General features: G+C 39.1%; 1 protein-coding gene across 2 annotated transcripts in view; it reads right to left on the bottom strand.

Moving 5' to 3' along the window:
* The window catches only part of BMPR2 (bone morphogenetic protein receptor type 2), a 108,277-nt gene that overhangs the window by 52,357 nt on the left and 28,526 nt on the right, over positions 1-27,394 (bottom strand). For both annotated transcript variants that reach the window (XM_032692541.1, XM_032692542.1), the window contains exons 2-3: positions 2,013-2,186; positions 551-730 (exon numbers count right to left, since the gene is read on the bottom strand). In XM_032692541.1, the coding sequence (XP_032548432.1) occupies positions 551-730; positions 2,013-2,186 (354 nt within the window). The remainder of the gene's footprint in view (positions 1-550; positions 731-2,012; positions 2,187-27,394) is intronic.

Raw genomic sequence — 27,394 nt, 5'->3', positions numbered from 1 at the left:
AAACCAGTATTTTTGAATATTATATCAAAGTTAACGCCTACCAGAGATATGCAAAACAAAGAAGTCAGATTTCAAAGCACTGTAAGACTGTTGGAGAGAATCTCTACAGTCTGATATAAGACCGGTTCTACCACTCCAAGCTACCTGTGCACCATGACTGAACAGACAGGCCAGACTATCCAAAGGCGAATGAACCTACTGGCCTGTTTTTAACAGAAGTCACGAATCCTTAATATCCCCACAGGCTTATGAGCTCGGGCATCCAAATATCAAAACACCCAAGATCACAGACCATTTTGGAAAATGTAATCTGCATTCAGCAGTCGCCTATGGAAACAATCCTGCTGTAAATATTTAGCTCACTCTTTGTGGAGCACTGTGGAATATATGTGTGATAAACTTTGTAAGTGAAAGCTCTGTTCTGTTTGCCGTCTCCTCGGCATATAAATAGAAAACTCACAGGTTTCACATTTAACAGTACCATGAAAGAAGCATCTCTCTCTAAAACATTTAAACCACAAAATAGCATAGAGGGAAACATTTGACTTACTGTAAGGTGTTGTATCAGTAGGATCAGGAGGTGGAAAATTCTCTGTGAAGTTGACATTACACAAGTCCGTACTACAGCAGCAGAAGCGGTATGTTCCATTCTGAATCAAGGAAGGGGTGGTTGTAACTATACACTCCTCAAAGTGACATTCCTGTGGGTCTCCTATATGAGACCAGCAACCTGTAAAAAGAGGCAAATTAAAGAACCTTTTTTAAAGGAAGCATAAAATTATTTCTATCAAATAGATAAACACACCTATAGAAATCCATACATTACCTAATTAAACATTACAAAGTGGGGTGAAACCAGCTATCATAATCTGCTTATCTGACTTTACTACTACCTTTTAAATCAAAACCTGAAGAATTTCTTTTAGAACTTCCCATAGTCAAGGAGAGGAAACATGGGCAGCAATGAAGGCCAACATCAGAGGTGTCCAGCTGTCACCTTAATATGATAAAACTTGAATTCCTGAGCCTTCAAAGCACAAGCATGCCATTCCCCATTTCTCTGGTACTACAGACCATATCAGCACCCTCTGGTCCAGAGCCTAAATGAATTGTGACCTAGTCCCCTCCCTAGGCCACAAGACTGCGTCTATGTAGTTTGGTGCTTCTTGCACAATTTTCAAAATTCTTCCTCACTGTCAACATCACTGGGCTTTTCTACAGTTATTTCTTGGTTAATACCAGGCCCTTTCTCCCTGCAGCAACTGTTCCTTCCCAAGTATGGTCAATGGCAGTTAAATGTCACTTATGTACAGATGTCTGGAAGGCAAAGAGGCAGCAGGGGGGCAGAGGTGAGCAGTCAGTCTGCCTCCTTCAGCAGATTGCCAGATCAAACATGAAACAACATGGAGTACAACTGCACAGCTGTTTGTAAATACCAGCTCTCATTCAGCTTTATACTAAATTAACTTGCATCCAAGTAACAAAGAGCAGAGTCCCTGAGAATGGTAATCAAAACGTCTCCAGCAACTGCAAGGCTCTTCAACCCTCCTACCATCACTCCCCCCCCACAGAACAGCAGTGAATTGCGCTACTGATGTGTGACAGTTTTGTGGCACAGCTGGAGTTTCCTTTGTAAACAAACATCCAACCAATATGAGTATACATTTTTTTACTTAATGAGACACTTATTGTTAAATTTATCATTACGTATACTGAAATTCAAGAAAGCCATCTTGACATCACAAGCCTCTGGACATCCTAAGTAACAGGAAATTTGAGTGCTTTTTCCTTCAACTGTGCCTTGATATCTTTGGTTTCTTTTAGAAGTCATTTATTTCAAAAGAACTTTCTGTTCATATTTAAAATTGTTAAATGGGAAATTTATAATTATGCATTTGTACAAGGTGCAAGAAGCCTAATTTTGCAACTGTGCATCTTTGTATCTGCTGGCTAGATCACAAAACATGAAATAAGTAGCAAAACTACTGCTCTTAAACTGAACTGTTCCATACCTTGTTTTACAAGATGTATGTCTCCTTCTCGTGTTTTTTCCCAAAGTCCATAGCAGGTACTACCTTTCATGCACAAAATTGTGCCATTCTCCTGGGAGATTCGGCTCTCACTGATTCCATGGTCCTGCTGATATGGGTCCTTAAATGCACACAGCCGCTCCTCACTCTGGGTGGCTTTAGACAAAGAAAGAAAAATAGTTTCTGTCAGTGATTCTATGCATAAAATATTAAGGACGGTTAAGGTCTTCTGGAAAGATACACTGAAAATCATCCTGAATTATATGTATCCATTCTTTAAACTCTACTCCCACAGACAGAAATAAAAATGAGGTCTATCCCGAAGTTACTTTCATACAGATGACAAAAAAACCTCGACAGATGTCACAAGATGAATGTGCAAATGTTTGAAGTTCGTAGGTGCAGAATAAAAACTTCATTGCTCAGTTTGCCATCATCTGCATCGCTTGTCCTCAAGCATAAATTACAGAGCTATTTGCTGGTTTCTCCAACAACTGCAGGTGTTACCTAATTGTTTACAGATCCTAAACCAAGATGATCTTTTTCAGACTGCACTCAGCCCAGTGCCTACTGAATTCAGAGGGTTTTTTCCACTCTCTGGCTATTGACCTAGTGCTTCTTTTCCACATGACCCAGCCACTGCACTGACATTTAGTGCTTTTTCCTCAGGAGCTGTTTGGGTTCTTTCACACAACTTCATTAATGACCAACAACCAAACTAGCAGAGTAAAGCCCCTACAACTGACCAGCAGGTCTGGGAAACACTGCCTGTAAACAGGAGCAACACTGCACGTGAAGTCTCCCTGTGGAATGTCCAGCAGCAACATCATAAAACATAAAAAGAGAGCACAAAAATAAATACCCCCCCTACCACCTGAAAGATTATTTTTTTTTCATTAAAACAAAACTAAAATCACCCACAAAAAGTATCCTGATTTTTATTTCATCAACAAACTTCAAAAATGTAGTATCTTAACAACTCATATGTTTGAACTGCCTCTGTCATCTTTTCTTTAGGAAGAATAAACACATTTAAACAATAAATCCTTCAAAAAGGCAAGAAGTTCAAGATAAATAAATCCTACATTTGTAGTGAGTATATTTAGAATATTTTCATTCTTCCCTTAGTGATTTTATAAAATGCATGGAAAGCCAGGTGTGTAAATACAAATTATTCAGAAGTACAGCTCAGCAAACAGCCAATCACAGTAAGAATTTGTACTAGGTTATTTCAACAACTAGATTTCATCCAGTTCTTTAACTCCCATGAAAGGGTTATTTCAACAACTAGATTTCATCCAGTTCTTTAACTCCCATGAAAGTATTGGTAGCAAAAAGATGCGAGGTGAAGTAGATTGGTCTTTTGGGAAAACAGATTTTGGACTTAAAATAAAATTACACTGTATGTAATTTTAAGTTATGAAAGGTACTGTATAAAATAGTTCCTCACAGAGGATTTATTTATTTTATTATTCTACAGCACTGGCCCCAAAGGAGCCATTTTGCAGCAAGGCAGACTTACTGCAGAAACACTTTCAGTGCATCCCCAGCGCGGCTGATTGGGTAACAAAAAGAGAAGCCAAGAGACTCAGATACGTGTGTCTCACTTCCAAGGCCTTTGCTATTCATTAAGGAGTCAAAATTCATAATTCTTTTATGCTGAGGCAACCATAAAGTCCTGCACCACCAAGAAGAGCATTCAGTCAGTGTCTCCCAGTTTATTCTGTGGCCGCAGTAGCTAAAATAGCACAACTTAGCTTATTTTTCTAGTGGTCTGGTAGGGCGTGTATGAGCAGTTGAGCTGCACGTTGGCTCAGTGGCAGTAAAACTCTCAGCTGAAGAGACAAGAACTTCTTCAGCCAGTGTAATTCAATCACCTGCAGCTCCACGTACCCCAAGAACCTGGCTGGCAGTCTGTGCTGTTCACCCACCTCTGCATAGGGGTCAGTGCACTATTAACAGTTTATATTTAGAACTAGAGCTTTGCAGTGATAAATACATTTACTATGAAGCAGTACTTGATAGTCAGAAACTCAGTTGCCTAAATTTCGTATCCAATTTTTTTTTTAAATCTAAATGGGTAGAGCTAGTCAAGTTACTGAGTACAAAAAGGTCACACATTAACAGCCAGCATATGCTGCCTCCAGCAGTACTTGCCAGTTGCACGTAGTAGTTTTATTCTCAGGAACAGCTGAGTATGCCAGGCGTGAAGCATCTGTCCTGCATTCTCTGCTCCATGACATGGGACTGGCCAAGAAACAACGTATGAAAGGACAGTACTCCACTGCCATAAAGGAACTGGAGCTGACTAACTTTTCGAAAATCAAAAGAAGAAAAAACTATCAGAATTAAAATTTTCAAGACTAAAAATGGGATAGAATTACACAGCCTTGTGAAATAGGGTCCATCTGCTCCAAGGGACACTACGAAGGTTTTAAAATCCATTGTGAATGATAGCTGAGTGGGGCTAAGGCCATCCAAGATTCTGGTTGTTTACAAAATGCTCAGATTGCTGCAACATTAGCCCTTTCATAATTTGACTTTACTGTGAAAAACAAACTTAAGAGAATTTATGAAACAGACACACGAATCTGCTTTCCTTATTAAAAAAAAAAGTAATTCCAGGAAGGTCCACTTTCATAATACCTCAATAGGTTTAAAAAAAAAAAAAAAAAAATTTAACTTCTGGATTAATGGAAGGGAAAAAAAAAAAAAACCCAAAACATTTTGGTTTTGCTTTATACTCAGAAATACAGTTGCATGTGTCATGTCTGTTTTCCAGAGTCTGAGACAGATTTAATTGCTAACTATTCTGGTCTCTTCATCTTTCTATAAATCTCTTAGCATCAAGGTTATGCAGAAGATACTTGAAAAAAGAGAAATTGCTAACCATCATGCTAGATGCTGTCCAACCACATGCTACAGAAAATATGAGTTGCTATCAAAGGCTTTTCTGATTTAAAAGATTTACATTGCCCTACAAGAATACCTGCAGAGGGGAAGAAGGGGCAAGCATGGCAAAATACAATTCACACCGCTAGCAACCTGTCTATCAGTTTTCCAGCAAAGTAATAGAAATACAAGTTAACTTGACACATTCTACTGTCAGATGATCTCAGTGGGAAACTTTTCCAACAAAAAATAAAGGTTACTCATCCAACAACTAGAGTTTTCATGCTGATCACTGCACATTCCTGCTTCGATTATAACTTAGAGTAGAACAGCCCCTGTGGGAGCAGTACCCACTGCAATACTCTGCTGACCCCTGCCCCTTCCCTGATGGCATGGAACATCTGGAGAACAGGGGACACGGAACAAAAGCTACTTTATTTTTCTCTATGGCCTCTGTAGGTTCATTGTTGAAGTTGTAATGCCGAAGAAAATCGGGTAGGGCGTTCAGATGTACAGAAACCATCTTGAAGAACAACAGAATAGATGAGCTGCTTCAGTTTCTTTGCATGATTTTGGAACATTCCTGCTCTGGGAATCTGGCAGTAAGGTTTTCTTCTTCCAGGCAGTGGAACCTAGTCAGGTCTAAAAAAATTTTGGTATTGGAATGTTTCTAGGTCAGGTCTTGAAAGCCACCTCTAGCCTAGAGGAGTACGCCTTAAACCTTGTCCAAAAGAAGTAATACAAAATACTACTACAAAAACAACACAAAAGTGCTGGAGTGCCTGCTTCAAAGTTTACCAAGTCGAACAGAAATCTTACTCTTCCAGGTAAAATACTGTGGCTTATTTGGATTTATGCATGTTCCCCATGGATTAGCTTTTATATCAGTTTTCAGTCATCACAGGAGCCAACAGGTATGCAGGCTGCCCTCCGAGCTCAAACACATCTACCTGTCCCTTGGGAGCTGTGCATCTGCAACATTTGAGGGCAGCCACTAACACTCTCTGTAGCAGCTTAGCTGGAAAAGTTCCAAAGCTGCTGCCTCCAAAACTCAATGCTTGGAGATATTCAAAAGCCATCTGGGTATGGTCTGGGGCAGATGGCTCCAGGTGATCCTAGACTGGACAAGACGACCTCCAGAGATTCCTCCCAACCTCAACCATTCTGCAAGGCTTGCAGGTCTCCAGGTACTCAGTGTGCAGCAACTGGTCAAAAATTATTCTTCAGCTGGGCTACCTGCCATTTTTTGCCTCCAAGGCAGGCAAAATGGTAGGGTAAGACTAGAACTACTGGATTCTCTAGTTTGTCTTCAGTTCAAATAGATACAAACCCAAGGAAACACCTTAATGTTAAGATCTTCATTAAACAACAAGAGGAATTAAAATAAACAACTTATCCTACAAAGACCGAGGCTCCTGCTCCATTTGATACCTCCAGTTCATTTGTAACCTGTCAGAAAAACGAAGGGCAAAGCCCCAGCAGACTCATGTGCTCACCAGACACGAAGGCCCCACAAGCAGCTCACTGTGCAGAGCTCCTTTCCTTACACATTCCACAGACCCAAGATGTACCAGCAGTGTATCCTCAAATCGGCAAATGCAGAAGCCATTTACAGATGAAGCTATAAACTCTATCTGCCCAGACATGAAATGTCCCAGCAGACAAACAAAACCAAGACCTAGCACCAAAATAAGTGGTGGCACAGGTTTCACGGGACATCTGCTGCATGGCTGAAGTCGTCTTTCAGAGCCCTGAATTTACCTTTATAAGGCAGATTTCACAGTAAACTATATTTATTCATCACACAGAACTCATTATACAGTCAGGTCTTTTCTAATTCACCTTTAATGAAAGACCATGAGAGAGATGTTGAAACAAACAAACGGCAACTGAATCCCTACATGACATACGCCACTGGAAAATTTGCTGCTACAGACAACTACAGAAGCAGCAGAGAGGCTGACACTGAAAAGGACAAAAGTAAAATCCAAACAACAAATCATGAAGGATTTATAATGAAATGCCAATTTTCCATTCCTCTTGAACCTGGGTACCAGACGAACTATGTCAAAATAATTCATTAAAACTTGTAAAATGAACTCAAGCTTCTGTTCTCTCATCCAGCAGAGGCTTCCAACAAAGACAAAAAGGGAAGGCACCATTCCCAGAAGTTGTACCAAGGGAAAAACCAGCGACAGCATAGCAAGCTTGTCAATTCCCTATCATAAACCAGAGGGGAAAAAAAAAAGAGTTCTGTTGCTCTCCAGCCCATTTTACACCTCTGTTTATATAAACCCACACTTTTCTATCCAGTTTCAAAACCATTCTTAAAACAGGAGTGGCATCAGAATTGAATATAGGTGCTTCTTCAAGCAGTCATCTAAGGAACAGTAAATGTTCTCAGCTTTCCTGCTTGGCTGCCATTATTGGAGAGTCTGATCTCCACACACTTAACTTGAAGAAGATTGTGAAAACTTATTGTCCTTTTCCAAAAGGAGAATGGGGAAATTACTCCATTAAAGTATTTTCCTGAAATTATAAAGGAACTGGGAATTCTCTGTACTTTCTCAAGTCCATTCTGGGGCTCAGTCTTACTGCCACAACGCTCTGGGGGCATGGAGTTCATCCCCATGTGACTATCCAGTCTCAAGGAAAAGGACCAGGGCTTCAGGAGTTTCCTTCTTGGCATATGGCTCAGGTTTTTATAAGATTTACAATCTTAGCATTAACCAGTTCTACCATCAACAATAACAAAAAAAATCTGAACGTTATCACAGGAGAAATACTATATAGATGTTTTCAGTATTTTCTCCCTGTAACCACATTGCTGTTTCCAACTGCTCAGAACCAGAGAACTGATTCACACTGATATGTGAATTCTGAATGTCTGTTCACTGCAAAAACACCCTGTGTTTACTATCTGAATATTTGCCTTTTTCCCCCGCTAAAGATATTTCTGAACAGCAAAGATCAAAAGAAAATTACAAGTGCAACTACTCTCTGTGTCAGAAATCTTTTCTGAGATTAATATACAATTCATCCATACTAGGAAGAGTTTAAACAAACGAATATGCTGTTCTTGCTTTTAATATATTAATTCTTTCGCGATCACTTTGTGTTCTAGGAAAACATAATTACTGAAAACAATGAAACAGAAATACCAAAAGTTACAGGAATCCAACTGCAAATCCTTAGAACATGAGTCATGCTTTCATTAATAGCATCGGAAGTCAGTTCCATTAGTACTTAGTTGACGCCTCCTGACCTTGCATCTATTCAACGCAGTACACAGAATTCGCATCAAGTGCAAAGGGAGGGGGAAAGGAAGGAAAAAAGACTCAAATGTTACTCAAATGCTACTCCGTGGTCTACTTGTTTGGATTAAAGATAAATAAATAAATAAAACATTTGCCACTTTATGATTAATGCCAGGCAAAACATTTTGTGATGCAACAGTCGCAAATAAAAGAGTCTGAGATAACAGTCAGGAGACGAACTTGCACGCAAGCTACAAGAACAGGCTTGCGAGCATCACAGACCACACACACAGGTATCATGGTGGTAATTACAGCCAACTGCCTTCATGACCATATAGGTGAAGACTTGAAAAAAAAAAAAAGACAGAAAAAGAAAAAGGCTTCCAAGCATTTGTTTGCCTGCAATGGGATTTCTTTAAATATAGGTCACCATACAGTCAACTGGGAACCTCAGTAGGCTGCAACAGATTTGTTTATAAAGACTGAGGTTTTTTCTGTAAGTTGTCCTTTCAATTAGTCAGATTCTCATCAGAACAGCCATAGACACAAAACCTGTTTTATTTTGGCCCTGTCAGCTTTCTATGGAGTTCTTTGACTTACACAATACGGGGAAACATCATTGCCCTGGAGGCAGGGTTATGAGATAGCATGTGTCTTCATAATGCAAACTATTAAAGGGAAGGTGATTAAAGTACTGTACATCAGGAGGCTCCTTTGAGTATTTCTTTTCAACTACTGATAGCTAAATTCTGGTGTGATGTACAGAGAAACAGAATCTTGAAGAAATCATCACTTAGCAAGCACTCTACTGCTGCTTTTTTCATCTTTTTCTCCTTAGAGGTTTTAATAACAAATATTTCTAAATGTGTATCCACTTACATTAAAATGTATCACAGGCGGATGTCTTTTGAAGGAAGCCATGCTTCACCAGACAGACCACCCCTAATACTAACTTAGAGTGGGAGAAAAAAAGCTAAACTACTGGTAATCTGCCGAGTATTTACGCTTCCAGTACTCTGCTTTGTAGCATGTTTGACCAACTGCACAGCAGGGATCTGCGCTGACTGGTCAGGAAAAGACATAAATTGTCTGCCTAAGGATTAGGCATAAGGGCATGAAGGTCTAAACCAACCCAAAACGGCCTGCAGACTTTCTGAGTAAGAGGTCAGGAGCAGCACAGTGCAACCCATAGCCAGGGAATGTCTGGTTGGGCACAGCAAACTGCCATGTCAAAAGTCCTCCACCAGGTGGGCTCCGAAAAGCAACCACTAGATTGATATTTTAAAGACATGAAGATGAAATAATGGAAGTTTGCACAAAAGAATACAGTAGAACTTCCAGGAGGGAGGCAGGAAAGTAAAGAAAAATGATTCAGAAATTTGCATCTCTGGTCATACTTTCGTCTCCTCCTAAGAAGAGGAGAGCAAATAAAAAACATCACAATCATTATTTTACAGGACATATTATGTACCTCAAGATTTACTGCAAAATATATTTTGACAATGAAGCCCTTACAGTTTATACTCAGTGTTAAAATCTGGAATGATCTGTTCACAGTACTGCATGTCCTTAGCCTTCATCGATGACAATTATTTTGGTTTTGTCTGCTTTTGCTGTGTAACATCACAGTTTCAAATGCTGGCAATTACACAGAGCCAAGGCTTTGATTGAGAACTGGTGCCAAAACTAAAATAAATGCTAGTACTGATACCCATTTTGAAGTGATTGACTGCACATGCAGATGACAAAATCACTTATGTTCATTACAAGGTCCTTTGCCCTCAAAACAGCATGAGACTAGAAAATTTAAGTGTCTTTTTTCTGTACATGGATATACTTTCATCTTTCCTTCTCCTCAGTCTAGCCTTCAAGGAAGCAAGTCTGAAATCTGTTTTCTTTCCTTGCTCCCTTTCTAACACTGTGTTGTCTGCTGATAAATGCTACAAGCAGCAACCAAGACGCCAGCCTTTTCCTGTTGCATATTCTTCAACAGGGCTTGGGTACATTGGTGTTCCAGCCTCATTCTGAAGAACCAGTGGTCTATTAGCACTAAACTAACACAACAGAACCAGACCACGTGGCAGCTGTGTTGTGTCTCGCATGCTGTGCACCAAGTTTGCACTTTGCTTCCCACCCAGGCACTGCTGTCTTGGACCATCGTGGTACATAGTCCGTGGCCTTCTCTTAGCCCCACCTGGGACCAGCTGACCCTTCTGGTACAGACCCACTGCCCCCTGGCCACCAACACGTGCCCCCCTTGCAGCCCATTAGTATTATATGCCTTTGCCCAGAGGCACTCACCATACCAGGAATTTCATTAACCGGAATTAATGTGAAGAGAGAGGTATGGAGAGGCCAAAAAGTAAATCGCCAACTCAAACTCTTTATTGAAGGCCTCGTTCTCCTTTTCTCCAAATCTACTCTCAAAGGAAGTGTTACCTTAGAAGAACTGAGCTTAAGCAAGAGGAGTCACACAGGAGAGAACCAGGATGGCAGAGATTTATTGCTAGCAGCTGAGAAATTACGTAGTTCCCAAATGCTGCCAGATGTTATGAAAAAATACCTGAGCTCACTGCCCATAAACTGTCGCTGCTTTATTTCTACAACCTTCTAAGTGTTTCTGAGGACCACTCGACCACCTCACTGTGCAAACCTCACCCAAACCAGACATTACCACAGATTCAAAATTCCATCCATTTAGCAAAAGCTCAAGGCATACTGGCAAGAAAGATAGCAACACCTGTGTTTTGGGTCAAAACTCAAGAATTTCAAGCAAATTTGAACAAACCAGGTTTAATACTGTTACTATATGAGTATCAAGAGGCTGAGGCATTCTTCAGCTAATATGGGAAGAGATTTGAGCTGAATCTATAATGAGGATATATCTCATTGACTCAACCGGGGTCAGAGAAGGACAAACTGCAGAATTAAAACCAAGTGTCCTGAAGTCTCTACTACAGCCATAACAAGGTGACCTTTGACTACCTCTACTTAGGCCACTAATCAGAGCTTCCCCCACCTTACAAGATCTCCCCCACAATGTATATACATCTAAACAAGAATCTACCTCTCTCAATGATTCAGCATTTTCCTTAACACCGTTTTACAGTTGTGTTCAGCCGGTATGCAGGACATTTGTTTTTATTGTGTAAGTCTGTCTAGTCCAGCAGGCTTCTTCCTTCCATCTTTATCCCCTCTAATAAATTCCCATTGATTTTTAACTAGACAGAATTAAAACAAAATGCAGGAAACAAACAGGCAGTGGAAAAAGTTATCAATCTGTCCAATATGAAATTCCTAAATATATCACCTGCTAGCTGTGAAAAAAACTCTTCTGGTATGTTACAAAACAGTAACAGTACCTTAGTTCAGGGATCACACAGGACTGACAGCATTTTACCACACAACTTTTCTATTAAGAAACAGCTAAAGGCTTTGCAGCAAAAGACTACAGCAGGTTTTTTAATGTAAAAATAGTAAAATGTCACGGCATTTTAGCATTCACTTTCTTGAGCTTTGAAATACTCATCTTTCTTACCAGACTTCAACTTACAGCCAATCCCAAAACCTTTACATTTCATATTACAGCAAAATCCAGTCAGTGTGTCCAATGTGGAAACGCAATGGGCCAAGCACATTACAAAAGTCTCCTGAAAAAGCTGTCTAGCTCAAATACTGGAAAGTAGAAGCAAATTAGCAAAAACCATGATTTAACCATTAAATACCATGCAAGTGTCAAATCATGGAATATGTTTAACACTCACTTAAGGGAGAATCTAATCTAAACACATTAGTGGAGTACAAAGCACAAAAACATTTACTCTCAATTCTGAATGCTTTTTTTTTTGGAAATAATCTTAGAGCTTCCACAAAATGAATAAAGTAGAAGAAGATTTTCTGTGAGGTGTCACATGGCAGAAAGCATCTCGTGGCTTCCAATCACACTGACTGCTTTGCACTGTCTTCTTGTCTCAAGATGAAACGATTGCTTATTTTACCCCATGAGCAAACAGGAATTCCAGTCTTTACACAAAATTGAATCAGCTCAGAGAAGCTACTCTCAGACTCACGATGTAGAGTAAAAGAAAATTTTTCAACAAGAAGTATTTTGTAAGCCAGCTCTAATGTATGCCTGCCACTTTATTTAAGTATTAGTCCAACTCATGCTAAAGGTTATTAAGGCCCAGATTTCTGGAAAAGCACAGGGAAGGATGTAGTTGGCTTTCACTGGCTCAATGGGATTTTGGACATCCAACTTCCCTAGGTCTCCTGGAAAAATCTCAGTCTACATTTAATCTGAAAACATGAATAAGTATATTACAGGATTTAAACAAGCCTAGCATTTTTCAAATTATTTTTTTATATATCTTTCAATTCCTAAATTACTCCATTCAGAGAAAAAATAAGTAAATTCATGTTACTGTTTAGCAATTATGTCAGAACAGAAATCACCACAGCCTTAGTCACACATAATCTTTTCCAGTGGCCAGTGTCTATTCACGGAACTGAAGAAGTCTGAATTCTTTATCTTTACCCTAGACTGGAGTTCAGGGATTTTTTTTTTCTGGGTATGAGCGTCTGGCTTTTGTTTATCTGGGCTGTCAAAGTGAAGTATCTGCATGGAATAACACAGGAAACTCTACAGCAAAAGCAACAGTAAGGCAGACTAATGATGTGGCATTTATCCTCCAAACTCAGATGTAACAAACTTCCCACAGCGAAATCAGTTATTTCAGAGTCTCCTTTAGACTCTGAAAAGTCTAAAGGCCTTAAAAAAGGTCTGCTGCTGGATAATCCCCCAACACGTGGAATGTACTCACTTTTCTAGCTAGCAAGAATGCCATTGCTACTGCAGATATTACTGAAACATTTTCCAGAGAACTCTTCAGTAGCTTAAGTTTGGAGAAAGATAGTACCCATACTGCCTGTCTCTTACAGTATATTACAAAAATTCTTCCTATAAACATTTTTAGGAAGCTTACACTACTGGCAATATACTGAAACATTTGAACGCTGGCAAACATTCTATGACCTGAAGCTACAAGGAAATTAAGCTCTAAAATCATAATCATATTTTGCCCTCAGAAATATACATTATATTATCTTCTGACTGACTACAGAAGCTTAATCTATTTGGCTTTGGAATCTTGAACTCTGAAGAAAATGACAAGAGGAGCAAGAGGCAGAAACCACCTTCCATCCTGACATACTTTATGAAGGCATCAAGCCTCTCACCTTTTCAGAATTCCTTCAAGGCCTTTAGTACTATGCCACTGAATATCCCACAAACCATTGTTATCTTGAGTCGAGAGCAGGGTCAACATGACAGCTCCCTGTGCACCTTAACACAGCCAGTGAAAGGTGAAAGCCAACTCATGCAGAGGACGGACTATTATCAAGGACCAGTAAGAGATCGTGGGCTGCTACAGGAACTTGGGACCTACTTCAAACACTCCTACTTTGTGTTCCTTAGCTGAGAGAAGGTATGGAAAGAATTGTCAGCTAAAGGTATTTATGGTGTTTGTTGAACTGGGCAAAACCAGAAAATATTGACTTTTGCTTCTGTTAGACTTCAAGGTTATCAGCCCACTGAACAGAGGTCACCATTCCTATATTTCTTGATGTTACAGTGCTTACATTGTTAGAAACTTATGGGCACAGCACCAAACTATTTAAAATCAACTCATACATTTTCTTCATGCATTTCTTCTTTTCCATTTAAATCTCTGTTTTAGGCAACAACAACCTCACTGGCTAAGAAGGTGATAAAAGCAAACTTCTGCAAACTTCCTACAGTCAGAAGAATCAGCGTCTAGTCAAGACAAGCTCTTCATTAACTTCTGGTTTCTAAACTTATGCAGTTAAGAAGGGTATGGTTGGTACATGCACACCAGCCCAGATTACTGAACACACTTGTTTCAAGGCCTGGCTTCCACGTACTGAAGTACAGTACGTCACACCAAGGAAACAAACTTCTGGGGACAAGGAAACAAAAAAATATTTTAAACAGCAGAGGACTGTTTTTAATTATCTTTGTTGATGCTAATGACAGGAAGCATGGAAAAGGGCACTCCCAAAATACAGACACTTAAAGAAAAGACTGTAATCAACTTGCTTAACATTCTACATTGCACACCTGAGGATGATGGCTACAGCTGTGCTCAAAAGATCATCTTAACTCCTCACCCCATATACATATATATATGTATACACACACCCACCCTCACACACCCCAGGTAGCACAGGTTAGAACTCCCAAGACACAGCAATAGTGTCAGAAGAAAACATCAGGTTCTCCAGTGAGCCTCATTCACCAACCAGCTGTTCCAGGGTGAGCACAGAGCCAGACTGTGCTGGGGCTTCCCCACACGCACCGTGGCTCTCTACCACAGACACAGACAAGACAAGCATTTCAGTCCATAACTTTTAGAGTTCACACTTTTTCTGAATCAGACCTGCTTTAAGGAAAGGAAATAAGCACAAACAGCATCTTGGCATTTGGGACTACTAAGGAAGGAACAACACCAAATCTCATATAAACCCAACAAAAAACAGTGTAGAGGCTTCACAACAGCAGAATTTAGCAGCAAAGAGGTTGTTCCCTCTACGTTTTCACTTTTTTTGAAAGACTTCAGTCTTTTGACAGCACAAAGTGCTATATACATTTATTATAGGGGCACTGAACAAATATTAATTGGTTGATTTAGGTGTTTTTAGAAGTAAAGCTATGATCAAACACTACATCAGCCACTACTGAGAATGTTTTAATTTCTCATTGGGATCACATGGTTTAGTGGTGAACGCGGTGGTTCTGGGTTAATGGTTAGACTTAATAATCTTAGAGGTCTTTTCCAACCTTAACAATTCTATGAGTCTATGAACCTTTACAATTCTATGAGTCTACGAGTTCTTTAACCTGAACTAGAAACATTAGAAAGCAATATAACTTGCAGCAAGCATTTAAATAGCAGCTTTAAACAAGTACATGAGTTAATAAAACTGATCTGAATTTATTTCCTAGCAAACTGGTTCTAGTTTATGAAAATTGAGTATAACAGTGAAAAACACTCGTGTTTGCACATGCATTAAAGTTACATTTCTTTATAAAAAAATACAGTGTTGTACAGAATACCGCATATTTTAAATAAGCCATACACCATTACGAAATAGCTTTCCTATTCTTTTTAACAGAATTATATAATGGAAAACTTACTTGCAATCTCTCTGTAAATAAGAGATCCTGATCCGAACCTGAATTACTTGACATGGTGATAAGCCAGATAAGGACAATTTCTGGTGATTAAAATACAAATCCTTCCAATGTTAAATGAATTTAAGTTCAATTTTTTTGCCAAACAGTTTTAGGACAGACATGCCTTTTTTTTTTTTCTTTTAACATAGATATGAGAAAAGGGAAAAACCCAGAAAACACTCAACTCATAATCTGAATATATGTTTTAGAGTCTTAAGGCAAGATATAATTTATTCTACAATATACACTAAACACATTTACAGGATCAGACAGGTTTGCAAAATCTCTGAGACAAACTAATACTGCAATCAAAGGATTAGCAAACCAGCTGCCTATGTGCCATTACAGCTGATTATCATAGACTGTAGACAGCTAGCTTACTTGGAAAGTGCTTTCAGGAATACTGCACTGCTGCCAGAGAGAAGGGTATAGTAGGATAAATAATAACTCATTATTTTATTTAATATACATAAAACTGGACACTTGTGCAATATAAATTGCATGATGTTTTAGAAAATCTCGTTATAAACTACATTTACAATAAAACCTGGCAAAATGGAGAAGTGAAGACACTTATAAGACATTGCCATTCAGAGCTAAGGATGCCATGCAATGAAGGTTTGACTTTTCAGTCTTCTCCCCAAATCTTACTAAAAACTAAATGGATTCCATAATTCATCTTATCGTGAATCCTTATACATGCCAGGATAAAATCACGGAAAGAGAGAAACTGAACAACTTGAAAATTAAAAGTTTTATCTTCAAAATGTTTTCAAATAGCTCTTGAGTTCACGTGTAGAAAAAATTGCAAAATATAAACTTCCAATAGCCCTCAATAAAAAAATTGTTATTAAATAGTCTTCAAATAGTTTGTTATGTCCAAACAGTTTTCCCTCCTTAAGGCTATGAGAAAGAATTATTGTTCTTACTGGAGACTGAGCTCTTTCCAAACAGGAAAGCAGCAGAACTCAGCATATTTAACAAGATACTGAAGTGTTTACAGCACTGCTTACAAAAAAAAGGAAACGGCTTTAGTTTTTTACTAACACTTCAGCATCATGTTCTTTCAACATCTTTATGAGTTGCACTACTGGTAATGAGACAATGTTTCCATCAGTGCAACTTGATACAACTATAAAGGAAATACATAATTTATTATCTATGAAGAAAATTCAGATGTGGATGGAAATTATAGTAGTGAAATGTTCATCTAGTAAAACCCCTCCTTTCAGATGACACTGATGCAAACCCAAAACTAGTAACCGAGTTCATCTCTCAGGTAGTTGGTAAAAGAAATAATGTTAGCAGAGTAGAGCTGTATCTCTCTATCAGAAGTATGGACATGGCATTTTTTTGGCTGCATATGGTTTACTTAGACTAACACTGGCTTTAGTCTATGTAATTTGAAATTATATATTGAATTCTAAGATTCCTGTACAGGGAGAAAAACAGGATCATCTTGATCACAGTTTCTAGCTATTGATATGGCCTCCGTATCTCAGAAGAGGAAGCCAAAGTCAGAATTTCACAGCCAGTCAAGAGAGGACAGACTGCCTAGGGGTAACTACAGAAGTATAAATATGCACCAGTTATTCAAAGTATGGCTTTCCAGAAAGCTTTTAGATTAAATAGATTATTCCTCCCCTACTTGCTTCTTCTCTAGTTTGTCTTCTTTCCCTCACCTTCTGGGGATTTAAAGGTCTTTGAACATCCTGTGTAGGAGATGAAACAACAGCCATTCACAGTTTTTAAATGCTCCATCTGAATGAGTAGAGTAGTTAAAGAAAAGAAGCTTACCATAGTTTTAATCTCAGCTTCTGTGTTTACAATATGGTTACTCTCCAAATCTTGCTTGCTGCCTCTATCCCATAATACTGAAAGGTCAACCTCTCAGGTTGGTAAGCTTTTTTCACTCTTATATAAAATCTCCTGAAATCTTCCTCCCTATCCATCCACCCAAGTAAAGATTCCTAAGAGAGTCTACACACAAGTACATCCACACCACCTTTGTCTTCTTTATTTTTAAAAGCTGTACTTTCCATTACACCTTGATTTTTTCTAAATCACAGTTGCACGTCACTGAGGACAATGAGGATGAGAAAACAGGAAATACTTTGATTGATGTGGGGTTCAATGTTACCAAGTCACTGTATTATTCAGGGACCAGAAAACACTAACAGAAATTAAAGTGAAGAAGATCCCAACAATAGAATCAGTTGGATTTCACAGAGGAAAAAAAAAAAGGAACTCATGCTCAGCTTCATTAATCCTTTCCCCCTCGTCCCCTCCTCTAATTAGTATGCCTGAGGGCTCTCCGAGAACACTGCACCATAAGGATGTACAACATAGGTATCAATGCAAACTTGGAAGTAAAATAATGAAAATGTTCTTCTCTGTAAAGAGAAGAACAGAACACAAAACAAGAAAACAAAAATCCAGGACAGGTTATCATTTTAGAGTAATAGCAAAGGAAAATGAAGGAAGTTCAACAAAGGAAATGTGCAACTGTTCCCATCTGACAATAAGCCAGTGACCACCAGTTACAGAGGAAAAGGAGACATGACAGTTCTCAGGCTTTGCAAAAATACTAACTTGTAACTGAAAAACACAGACAAGATAAGTACAAGGAAATTCAACAATCTCTGAATATACTAAGTAGTTTACTCATAAAACACCATCATCATAACAGGAGTATTTGGAATTTAAAAGCTACTGAATCAGTGAGTGCAGAATCTGTTCCACAACATTTAAGGTTCCAGGTAGGTTTACCCCAGCGCAGAGTTCATTATTAGGTTCCCTTCCATGTCCCTATTGCACCTCTTAAGCAATAAGGTTCTCTGTCTTATCCTTAATGCTTAACCTTGTTGAACTTCCACCTTACCTTTCAAAGTCCTACCACATTCAGCACCCCAAGTGATTTTTTTTCAATCTGCTTATAATTTCCTTGCCTGCTCTTCCCCTGATGTATTTGATAGCAGATGCACATTTCTCCCACAAGCACCACTACACCTTTTTTAGGTCACTCTGTATGTGCAGCACAGTTCCTGTGAGCAGCTGCCAAGTCACAGTCACTCTCTTCATTTCATCCAAGCCTGTGCTGAAATTAATTTCTACCAGAATGTAAGTCCATGATGAAGAAATTAGTTCCCCCTTTTTAAACCACTAAAAAGGCATCAACAAAACTCCCATACTAGCAGATGCATAAAGCTGATGCACTATGTGGCTCCATTGTGCCTGTGTGGCATTCTTCAGCCTGTGACTTGGCCTCTACACTTTGGCATTTTTTACCCTGAGTCATTGTACTGTTTTTATAATACTGTATTTATAATCCTGATTATAAATAAACTGAGACAGCATCCAACTCATGCTTTCATCCAAGTACCTATCAAAAATATTAAAATAAGAAAGATCAAATCTGTCCTGGTTATGGTCATGTTGACTTCTATTACAAAGTGCTTATCAAAGTCCCTAGTCAGGAGAAGCAATTAATTCTCTCATTTCATGGGATAATACACGTAACTCCAGGATCTGAGGGAAGGAAGGTAAGCACATTCTAGAGACCTCTCAAGGCTACAGTAATGCCACTGGCACAAGCACCCACTGTGAAAGACCCTGTTAGTGATCCCGGGTGAGCCTGCCAGCCAAAGCCACAAACTGAGCTGTAGGGGCTCAGACTGATATGCATTCCCACGTGGATGGCCACAGCACCGCAGTCAGAATGGCAGCAGTGGAGATTTCTCCCGCATTGGTTTGGTTTTACCCACGGAGAAACATTTGGCAGTCCCCTCCTTAACCCTATGTCTGCTCTACAATCCAGAGACATCAAATGCTAAAGAGAGCAAAAGTTCTTTTTTTAGGTTCTATCCTCCTCTCCTGCCCATCGTAAAACACTGCTCACTTGTTATTTTCAATCAAATTTGACAGAAAAGTGAAGACCCTCATGGATACTCATTTCTCAAGAGTTCAACGAAAGCAAGCTGGGTAGAGGCAAGTGGCACCAGAACCACTTCAGTGGAAAGAAAAGGTGCTTGTTAGGCATTTTAGGGATTTTACAGCTTAAGGAAAGATTACTTAAAAGTGCCTCCTACTTAATCCCAGCACAGCAGCTCTCAGAAGACCTCTGGCAAACAGGACATTCCCATTTTGGCCAGAGCTTGTCTCATCACCACATTTCTAATCCACATTTCTCACTTCTGTAACTTTTTAGCATACACATGTAGCCGTTTACACTTTACTTATATTGTACTGAAGTTGTTAAATTCCAGTCAGGTGCCAAATGGCAGCATTAGAGTCAGATACGGTGTCAGGGCAGAAGCTGAGAATCACTGTTGAGGTCTCTCTGCTCCTCCTCAGCACAGCTTCCCAACCGAGACCAGTTGCAGTGGAACGGGAAAGGAAATGGAAGAAGTGCCACCTGCAGTGTCTTGCTGTGTTTTAATCTGAAATCAGCCATACGCTCCTCACAGCAGTGTCTGTTTATCAGGCATTACAAACAACGGAATCCTGTGGGATCTACGCGCGCACCCCCCCATCACCTTCTGCTGAAGCGCACACTAACACTAATCCTACACTGGCATAAGCAGCATCTTAAAACAATCAAGAATTTTGCCCATTAAAAAACCAAACTTACACTTGGCAGAAGGATGAACCGAACAGACATTCTTTTCATTTTATACAGTTTTCTTGATATGCATAAACTGATTTAAAAGATTCCACTCCAGACACCGTTTAAAGCTAAATGAGTCTGAGGCTGTCAATTTTTATTTTCTTAAGCTTTACTTTTTATATGTGTTCAAAGAAAATAAGTACTGAAAAACATCACTGCGAGCATCACTATAGCAACTGCAGCTCTTGAAACTTCCTTGATGCAACACACTCAGATTCCAGATGGAGCAAAATGCCATGTCTATCTTGCTTTTCTAAGGAGCCTCTCTTTCCTACAAAGCCTCCAAAGACTAGCAGGGACATCTGCTGCAGAAGTTGCTCTTGCAAAGACCACACAGACGAATAAATTCACCTATTTTCACAGTTCTGAAAACAAATAAAACAATCAACATCAAGACATCTGCACCCAAATGCCTGCATGAAATGTCACTAGAACAAGAAAAGAGTTATGCAAGGTATTTATTCGAGTCCCTTTACAACCCAAGGGTTGACCTCATTAAAGTCAGAGGCAGTTTTGCCACATATTTCAGCAGAGCCAGAATTCAACCCTTCATGGGAGGCTTCCCTGGTAGCTCAGCTCTTTGACTCACCACACGGCATCCAGAGTATTTTGTAGCATTTCACTACACCTGCTGCCCATCAATTCTGCCTTACTACCTGGATGCAATTTGTAGAAAAGGCTGTGTATTCTTGAATCAAAATCTTAGAAAATAATAATAGCAAACGTACTAAGGAGATCATAAACAAATCCAGGGTCATTTTATTTCTAGGAAGAGACAGAAGACTGGAGTAAAGGCATCACTGGCTTCTATTTTTTATGCAGCCATTCAGGGAGGAATAACAGATAATTGTGTATTTTGTTCGCTGGTTCCAGCGTTCTGCATGTAATTCAGTGTTATGGAAGCAAGAACAACCAAAGGATCATTTCAGGTGCCACTACAAACTATAACTGCCATCATAATATCCAAGTGAAAATTAAAACACCATAAAAATGCATCAGTTCTCCAAAGTATTCCCATCACCAAAAACACATGGGAAAAATGCCAACAATGAAAACTCCTTATAGATTCTCTGGTTTGGCCCATCTTCTGAAAAATAATTAACAAGGCATTCATCTGGCTCTTGCCTAATCCCTTTTTGAGTTTGCATAAGTTCCAAAGTGAACCTGTGATATTTATTGCACCTTCTGGGCCTGAATGAAGTGGCAGGACTATGGTGCAAGGAAAGATGAGTAATCCACCATCGCTAACGGCAGGCACAGATGCCAGCATTTACAGGCTTCTTGCAAGCCACAATTTTCAAACAGCAATATGGTCATGTACCAGAAACATCATTATGCCCTGGAGATTCAGCCCTTTGTCCTCCAGTTGACACAAACAAAAACAAGTGTCAGTACATCAAAGAATGCTGTCTGCATTTCTTATTGCAAGTTTCTGCTATAGCTGACAGATGGCTCAGTTCTTATGGGTGGAAGAAAAAAACATTTCCTAGCAGACCCCAAATATTTGTGCTTGCTTGGCACACCTCTCAAACAATTCAAGAAGAGGAAAACGGAGTCAGTATGAATTCTCTTTCTGAAAGGAAAATAAATAATGGAGGGAAATATACAGGTCACGAAACTAATTAATATTGTGCAGGCCATATTTGAAAAATACTAGATAGAACACACATCTAGTATTTCCCTTCTAGAGCCTTGGGCCATAACACTCAAAATAACTTCAGCTGCCAATTATCTGGAGTCCATCTATTGCAGTGAGAAATCTGACAGTTGCTAGTGGGGAAACTGCAATGAAAAGATTTAAGTTACCACTGCCACTTGGCAAATGTGTAAGTAGTAACTTAAATTATTTTCCTTGAATAATAGTTTTTTATTTTTAAGATCGTAAGTGAGGGAATGTCTGCAATTTCCCATGGATATCCTATGTATGATATGAAGTTCAGGTCTGAGAAAAAGTTCAAGCAGTGTCAATAGCTAATCTGCAAGCAATGATGAGAAACTACCATCAACAGCGGTAACAACTGGAAACATTTCTTAAACGTTGTCTAAATTCTTACATCAAATTTCTAAACAACAATTATTTTCTAAGTTATATACATGGAGCTTCATGTACTAAATACAAACCCAGCCATGCAAATTTGATTACACATTTCTGGCATGCTATCAAGGTACAGAAAAATGCCACATGTACTTGTCTACTCAACTTTAACTAGAGATGATTCCACTCATAATTATTCAGAAGATTTAAAACTTTTTTTTTTTTTGGTTCATCTAAACAAGTTCAAGGAAATCACCTCTCATCTGTGCAAAACTTTAACAAAATTACTTCCTTCTATCTCAGCTACTTCTAGATACAAAGATGGCATGTAGGATCTATGGTTGCAGAGTTCCCACATCACAAAATACAACTCTAAGAACCTGCAGCAGGATTTAGATTGTGCCAAGGAAAGCTGCAACCTCCTACACTATTGAACAGATATTTTGAGGCAAATGTGAAATATATACGTCACTGTCGAGCTTAGGAGGGAAAAAAGTCAACAGCAAATGCTTCTATGACAATTTGTTAAGTTTGTACTTCACCCATTCTAGCATTACTAAACAAATAAGTTGCAGTGGTCAGTTATACTTTTCCTACATCCTATTATCAACAGCTGTTGAACATCTGTACTATTAACACATTAAATATTCAAATCAACTTATCTTTTCCAACGGAAGGGAAAAATCTCAGGTTTCCAGTCTGGTCAGCAATTTTTCCAATTTTTTTAGCTTTTGATGATGTTCTAAATGCTTGCAGAACCATCATTTCTTGGAAAGAAAACTTACAGAATGTAATAGCCATCAGTATATGCTCCTCTCTCTGGGGCTAGCAGCCCCAAAAATTAAACCAACATTCCACAAGAAATTGTAATCAACTCCCTCTAGGCTCAGGTATCAACTATTTGTCAATACTTGTTTATCAGCTCAGTGTTCATCCCTCTCTGCTCTTCCCCACACTCCTAAGATTTCCTGCCAAAAGACAGTACCACTACACTGACTGAACATCAGTTTGTGCAATTCTTACAGTAATTCTAAACTCCTTTGAAAAAGCAAACAAGAAGCACGTTTTCTTTCAGACAACTTATCTGCATTGTAAAACAAATGCTGGTTTAAAAGCTAACTGTAACCACTCAGCAGTAGTGCTGCTTGCATTGTCCTGCTCCCAGAAAATGATTAACACCACCGTATGGGACAGGCTGCTTCCCTCCTACATAATCAACCCTGCTAACTAAGTTTTCAGACAATATAGGACTATTCAGATCCTCATGCTGGCCTGCTTCTTTGTGTCTCTATTAACTGATGTGCAGCTGTACAAACAGCAGTGTTTCACCAGCATACAGTCTCCTTTAATACGATTTATCTTATTCAACAGCACTTCCATAAGCTTAAATGAGCCCAGCATTTGAAAAACAGTAACAAATACCTTCAAGACATACTCCCCAATCTACAAAAAGATACCTACATGTCTCAAATAGTAAACTGCACGACAGTCTGTCTGCTGCATCTCCACAAAGGGGTTTTGCTGAAATCACAAGTCCTGGAGAGTGTGAGGGGCCATGTGTTAGTTTTATGAATATTCTGACTCATTATCAGGTTCCGTTCTCAAAACAGAAAACAGCACTGTATAAGCTTTGCCAGTACAACCATCTACAAAAGCCACCATTTATTTCTTCAGGTAGAAGAGGTTTCCCCAGCTGTGCTAAGAATGCCATCATCTTCCTAAATAAACTATTACACTGATGAGGAGACTCTAATTTCTAAAGAAAAGTCTGGAAAGAGTTGTTTTTGCAAATTTGCAAAACAAGTCAGCTAACACGAGCAAACAGTCCCCCTCACAGCTGACAGCCCTGGCTGGCAGCAGGCTGTAACTCATTTTCATGCTTCCCCCTGCTCCCTCTGCAATCTTTTTGGACACTTCTGAGTAAAAAAACAAGAGAAATACAGAAGAGACATCCAGACACATATCCATGTAACACACACATCCAATCCACCGCTAAAAGCAATTCACATTACAATGGCTCAGCTACGCTAAATTATCCTGGATTGTCTTTGCACAGATAGGGCACAGTTTTGCATCTTAGTTGTTCAAAACATTCAGCAGGGGAGCACTTAAATGAAAAGCTTTTTATATTGGTGCTGCTCAGAGCTACTGTGTTTTTTAGAAAGCCTTAAATCTTATTCCGATCATAATCAGAGATTCGATACAGAAAGGAAAATGTGGCATCACAGTTGAAAATCCTTTTGCCAGGCAGAATTCAATTTCAGAAAGTGTTCTTTCTTGATCTCCTAAAACACAGGTGCCTCAGCTACTGAATATTTCAGAAAAGTTACAAATAATCTGAAATTTTCCCCATAACTGATATAGGGAGTACAGTTTTAATATTAGCAAAAGAAATAACTTTATACCTTGTAAGAATGATTTCAGATGGATTTAAATACTTTTTCTTTTTTAATAATTTACAGACTGCAAAGAATGGGACGTGAAAACTAGATCATATTTTTCTAAGTTGGCAATGTTTACATCTGTAACACATGTTATTTCTGGTTTCATTTAGAGTATAGCACAAGAGTAGTCGATTTTATTAAGAGTTCGGGAAGACCTTTGAACATCCTGTTACAGTTACTGTGTCTCACTAACGCAAAGGAAAAGGGCGAGGGACAGGAGGGAACACATTCAATTTTACAACAGCAGAAGTTACGGCCTGAAGTTTATTTCCAAGAACTCAGCTAACCCCTCCAGCACAATCAAACACAGCAGTTGATGGGTGAAGCAGTCCTTTCTTTCCTCCCCTCCCTATTTAAACTGCTTCTCTTCGCTGGGAGAGACAACGCCGAGGCTCCCCTGCCCTGAATGCCTGGCTCTGGTCCAAGCTGCCCTTAATGAGGTCCTGGCAACTCCCTGGCACTGCAGACGCCTCTCAGCGCCGCAAACAGCCTTCATCAAACAGACCAGAACCGCGGGCAGAGCCGCGCCTGACAGCAGGGCTTTTACTTCCAAAATAAAGAGACGAACAGACATTCTAGAATATCGTACACCCCAGACTTTATCTGAGCTAATCCGATCTCACTTCAACTCTTCTCCAAGAAAAGCGAGCGCTAATACCTTATAACAATTAACAAAGTTTACATATTGTGCTACTCAGGCCAGCCAACATTTGATGCAAAAGAAACCCTTAACTCTTCTCATTTCAATTGTTAGAAATCCAGTTATATATTCAATATTTGGGGAGGAAAAAAAAATCAGCAGTAGTCAAGTTTTGATTTTCTTTTCTAAGCATCACTGACAGGACAAATCACTACAACAGGAACCAAGCTCTAAAAAGCAGAAGGAGATTCATTCTTTAAACAAGTATCAACTAAAGAAATACCACAATATCACATTAGTGACACTACTCACTATAATTTGCTAGAGAATGTAATGCCCACTCATACTTCCACATTTTTTAAATTACAATAATTGTCATGCTTCATGTCCATGTTTTAGATTATCTCCTTTTCTGACTGACTACAAGCTTGGTTTAAAAAAAAAAATAAATAAGATTACAGTACAACCTAACTATACCACAGAGAGCAGTTGCTCTGCTTCCAAGCTGATCCACACTTAGTTTCAAGTAAAAAAAAAGAAAAAAAAGTAGCCAGAACTGTGCACAGAAAGTGCTGCTGTCCCTTAGCCAGTTATGGAGTAGGATTTTCTTGTTTGGGTTAGGGGTTTATTTATTTGGAAAGTAATGTCACTTTCCCCTACAGTAATTTGCAAACTTTATTAAAATTATAATTTAATTGAGTTTGACTTACTATCATGTTACAGCGTATAACCCAAATCCTTGCTAACAAGGCCCAAAACATTTCCTTTCAAGAAGATCACTTGTGCACAGGAGGCACCCTGCAAGAAACCACACATTCAGATCCTACTGGCAGCCAAGTTCCAGCTGAAAAGGGTAACTTTTGTAAATTACCATCAGTGAACAAAGAAAGAATCTCATCTCTTCAGGCTCAGTGTCAACTGTCCAACCTCAAAATGAACACACAGGAAGTTTACTCCCTTCACCACTGATACCGTCCTTTACCATCTTGTGTTGAAAGCAGCTCTCAGACCAAGTCTTTTGTTTTACACACGTAAATTACATACAGTAAAAACACCATATTTAGCAAAGGCATTTACTCTTCAAACATTAAATTAAAAGACATTCTGTTTGTAATATCCAACGAACACACCAAGTAAATCCTTGGGTAGGACCAGCACTTGCTCTCTCCACCCATCCAACAAGCCTTGTTGGAATGGAGCAATCTTTTCCCAAAGGTGAGGGAGAAGGTTCCTGCTTGATCATGTATGACTGAACTGGGAATTGGGTACAGCAAGAGACTGTACCTAATAAAATATGTGGATGAGCTTTAATGAGCACCAAGTGAAGTTGTAATAAAAGCTACAGATAAACCTAATGTCTCCGCACTGCTGAGGGGCACAAGGGGGTGCAGGTCTCTTCAGATGACACTTGGCAAGAAGACATTGCTTCCTGTGAAAGGCATTTCATAGCATGTTGCTCAACTAAGCACTGCATTTGGATTATTTTGCAAAGGCAAACCATTTAATTAAATACAGTAGTAACAGCATAAACAGGGTGTGGGAAATCTGAACAGCAAAGGAGCATGGACAAGAGTACAGATAGGGAGGGCGAAGGGTACAAGAGAAAATATGCCAGAAGACAGCAAATAGTAAGTCCGGGTGCCCAAGAGTCGTAAAGTACTGTCTAGGTTACCACTGCTGTGACAATCCATCTTATATTAATCACAAATTATGTATCAATTGGTGCATAACACCGCTATCTGCTGAAATATAATACTTAAATAATTATTTAGTGTATTGGATATCACTAATTTTAAAATGAATTAGCAATCCACCTTATGGCACTGAAGAAAAGGGTTGCACTAACATCATCCTCTTACTTTGTTAATTTGAGACTGAAACACATACAAATGAATGCCTGTGAAATGCAAAAATAAGGATTTATATGTAAAGATATTTGAGAAGAGACACTGATTCTGCATAATTAACAGCACTGAAGAGATGGAAATGTTTGCTCCTCTTAACAGTATCCAGTAACCTGTAATTTAGCAAGCTGCTATCATGAAAAACCTGTTATTCCATTTATCATTTTCTCACCAAATTGGACTAAAATTTCCGTCTGGATTCCATTTAAATCTGCCTTTGTAACGGTGCAGCTGAACATAGTTCCATAATCACACCACTGAATATTTGCTAAGC

The sequence above is a fragment of the Chiroxiphia lanceolata genome, chromosome 7 (genome assembly GCF_009829145.1).
Source record: "Chiroxiphia lanceolata isolate bChiLan1 chromosome 7, bChiLan1.pri, whole genome shotgun sequence".
Lineage (NCBI taxonomy): Eukaryota > Metazoa > Chordata > Aves > Passeriformes > Pipridae > Chiroxiphia > Chiroxiphia lanceolata.
Note: the sequence above shows the minus strand (reverse complement) of the source record. Positions and strands in the feature narration are given on the sequence as shown.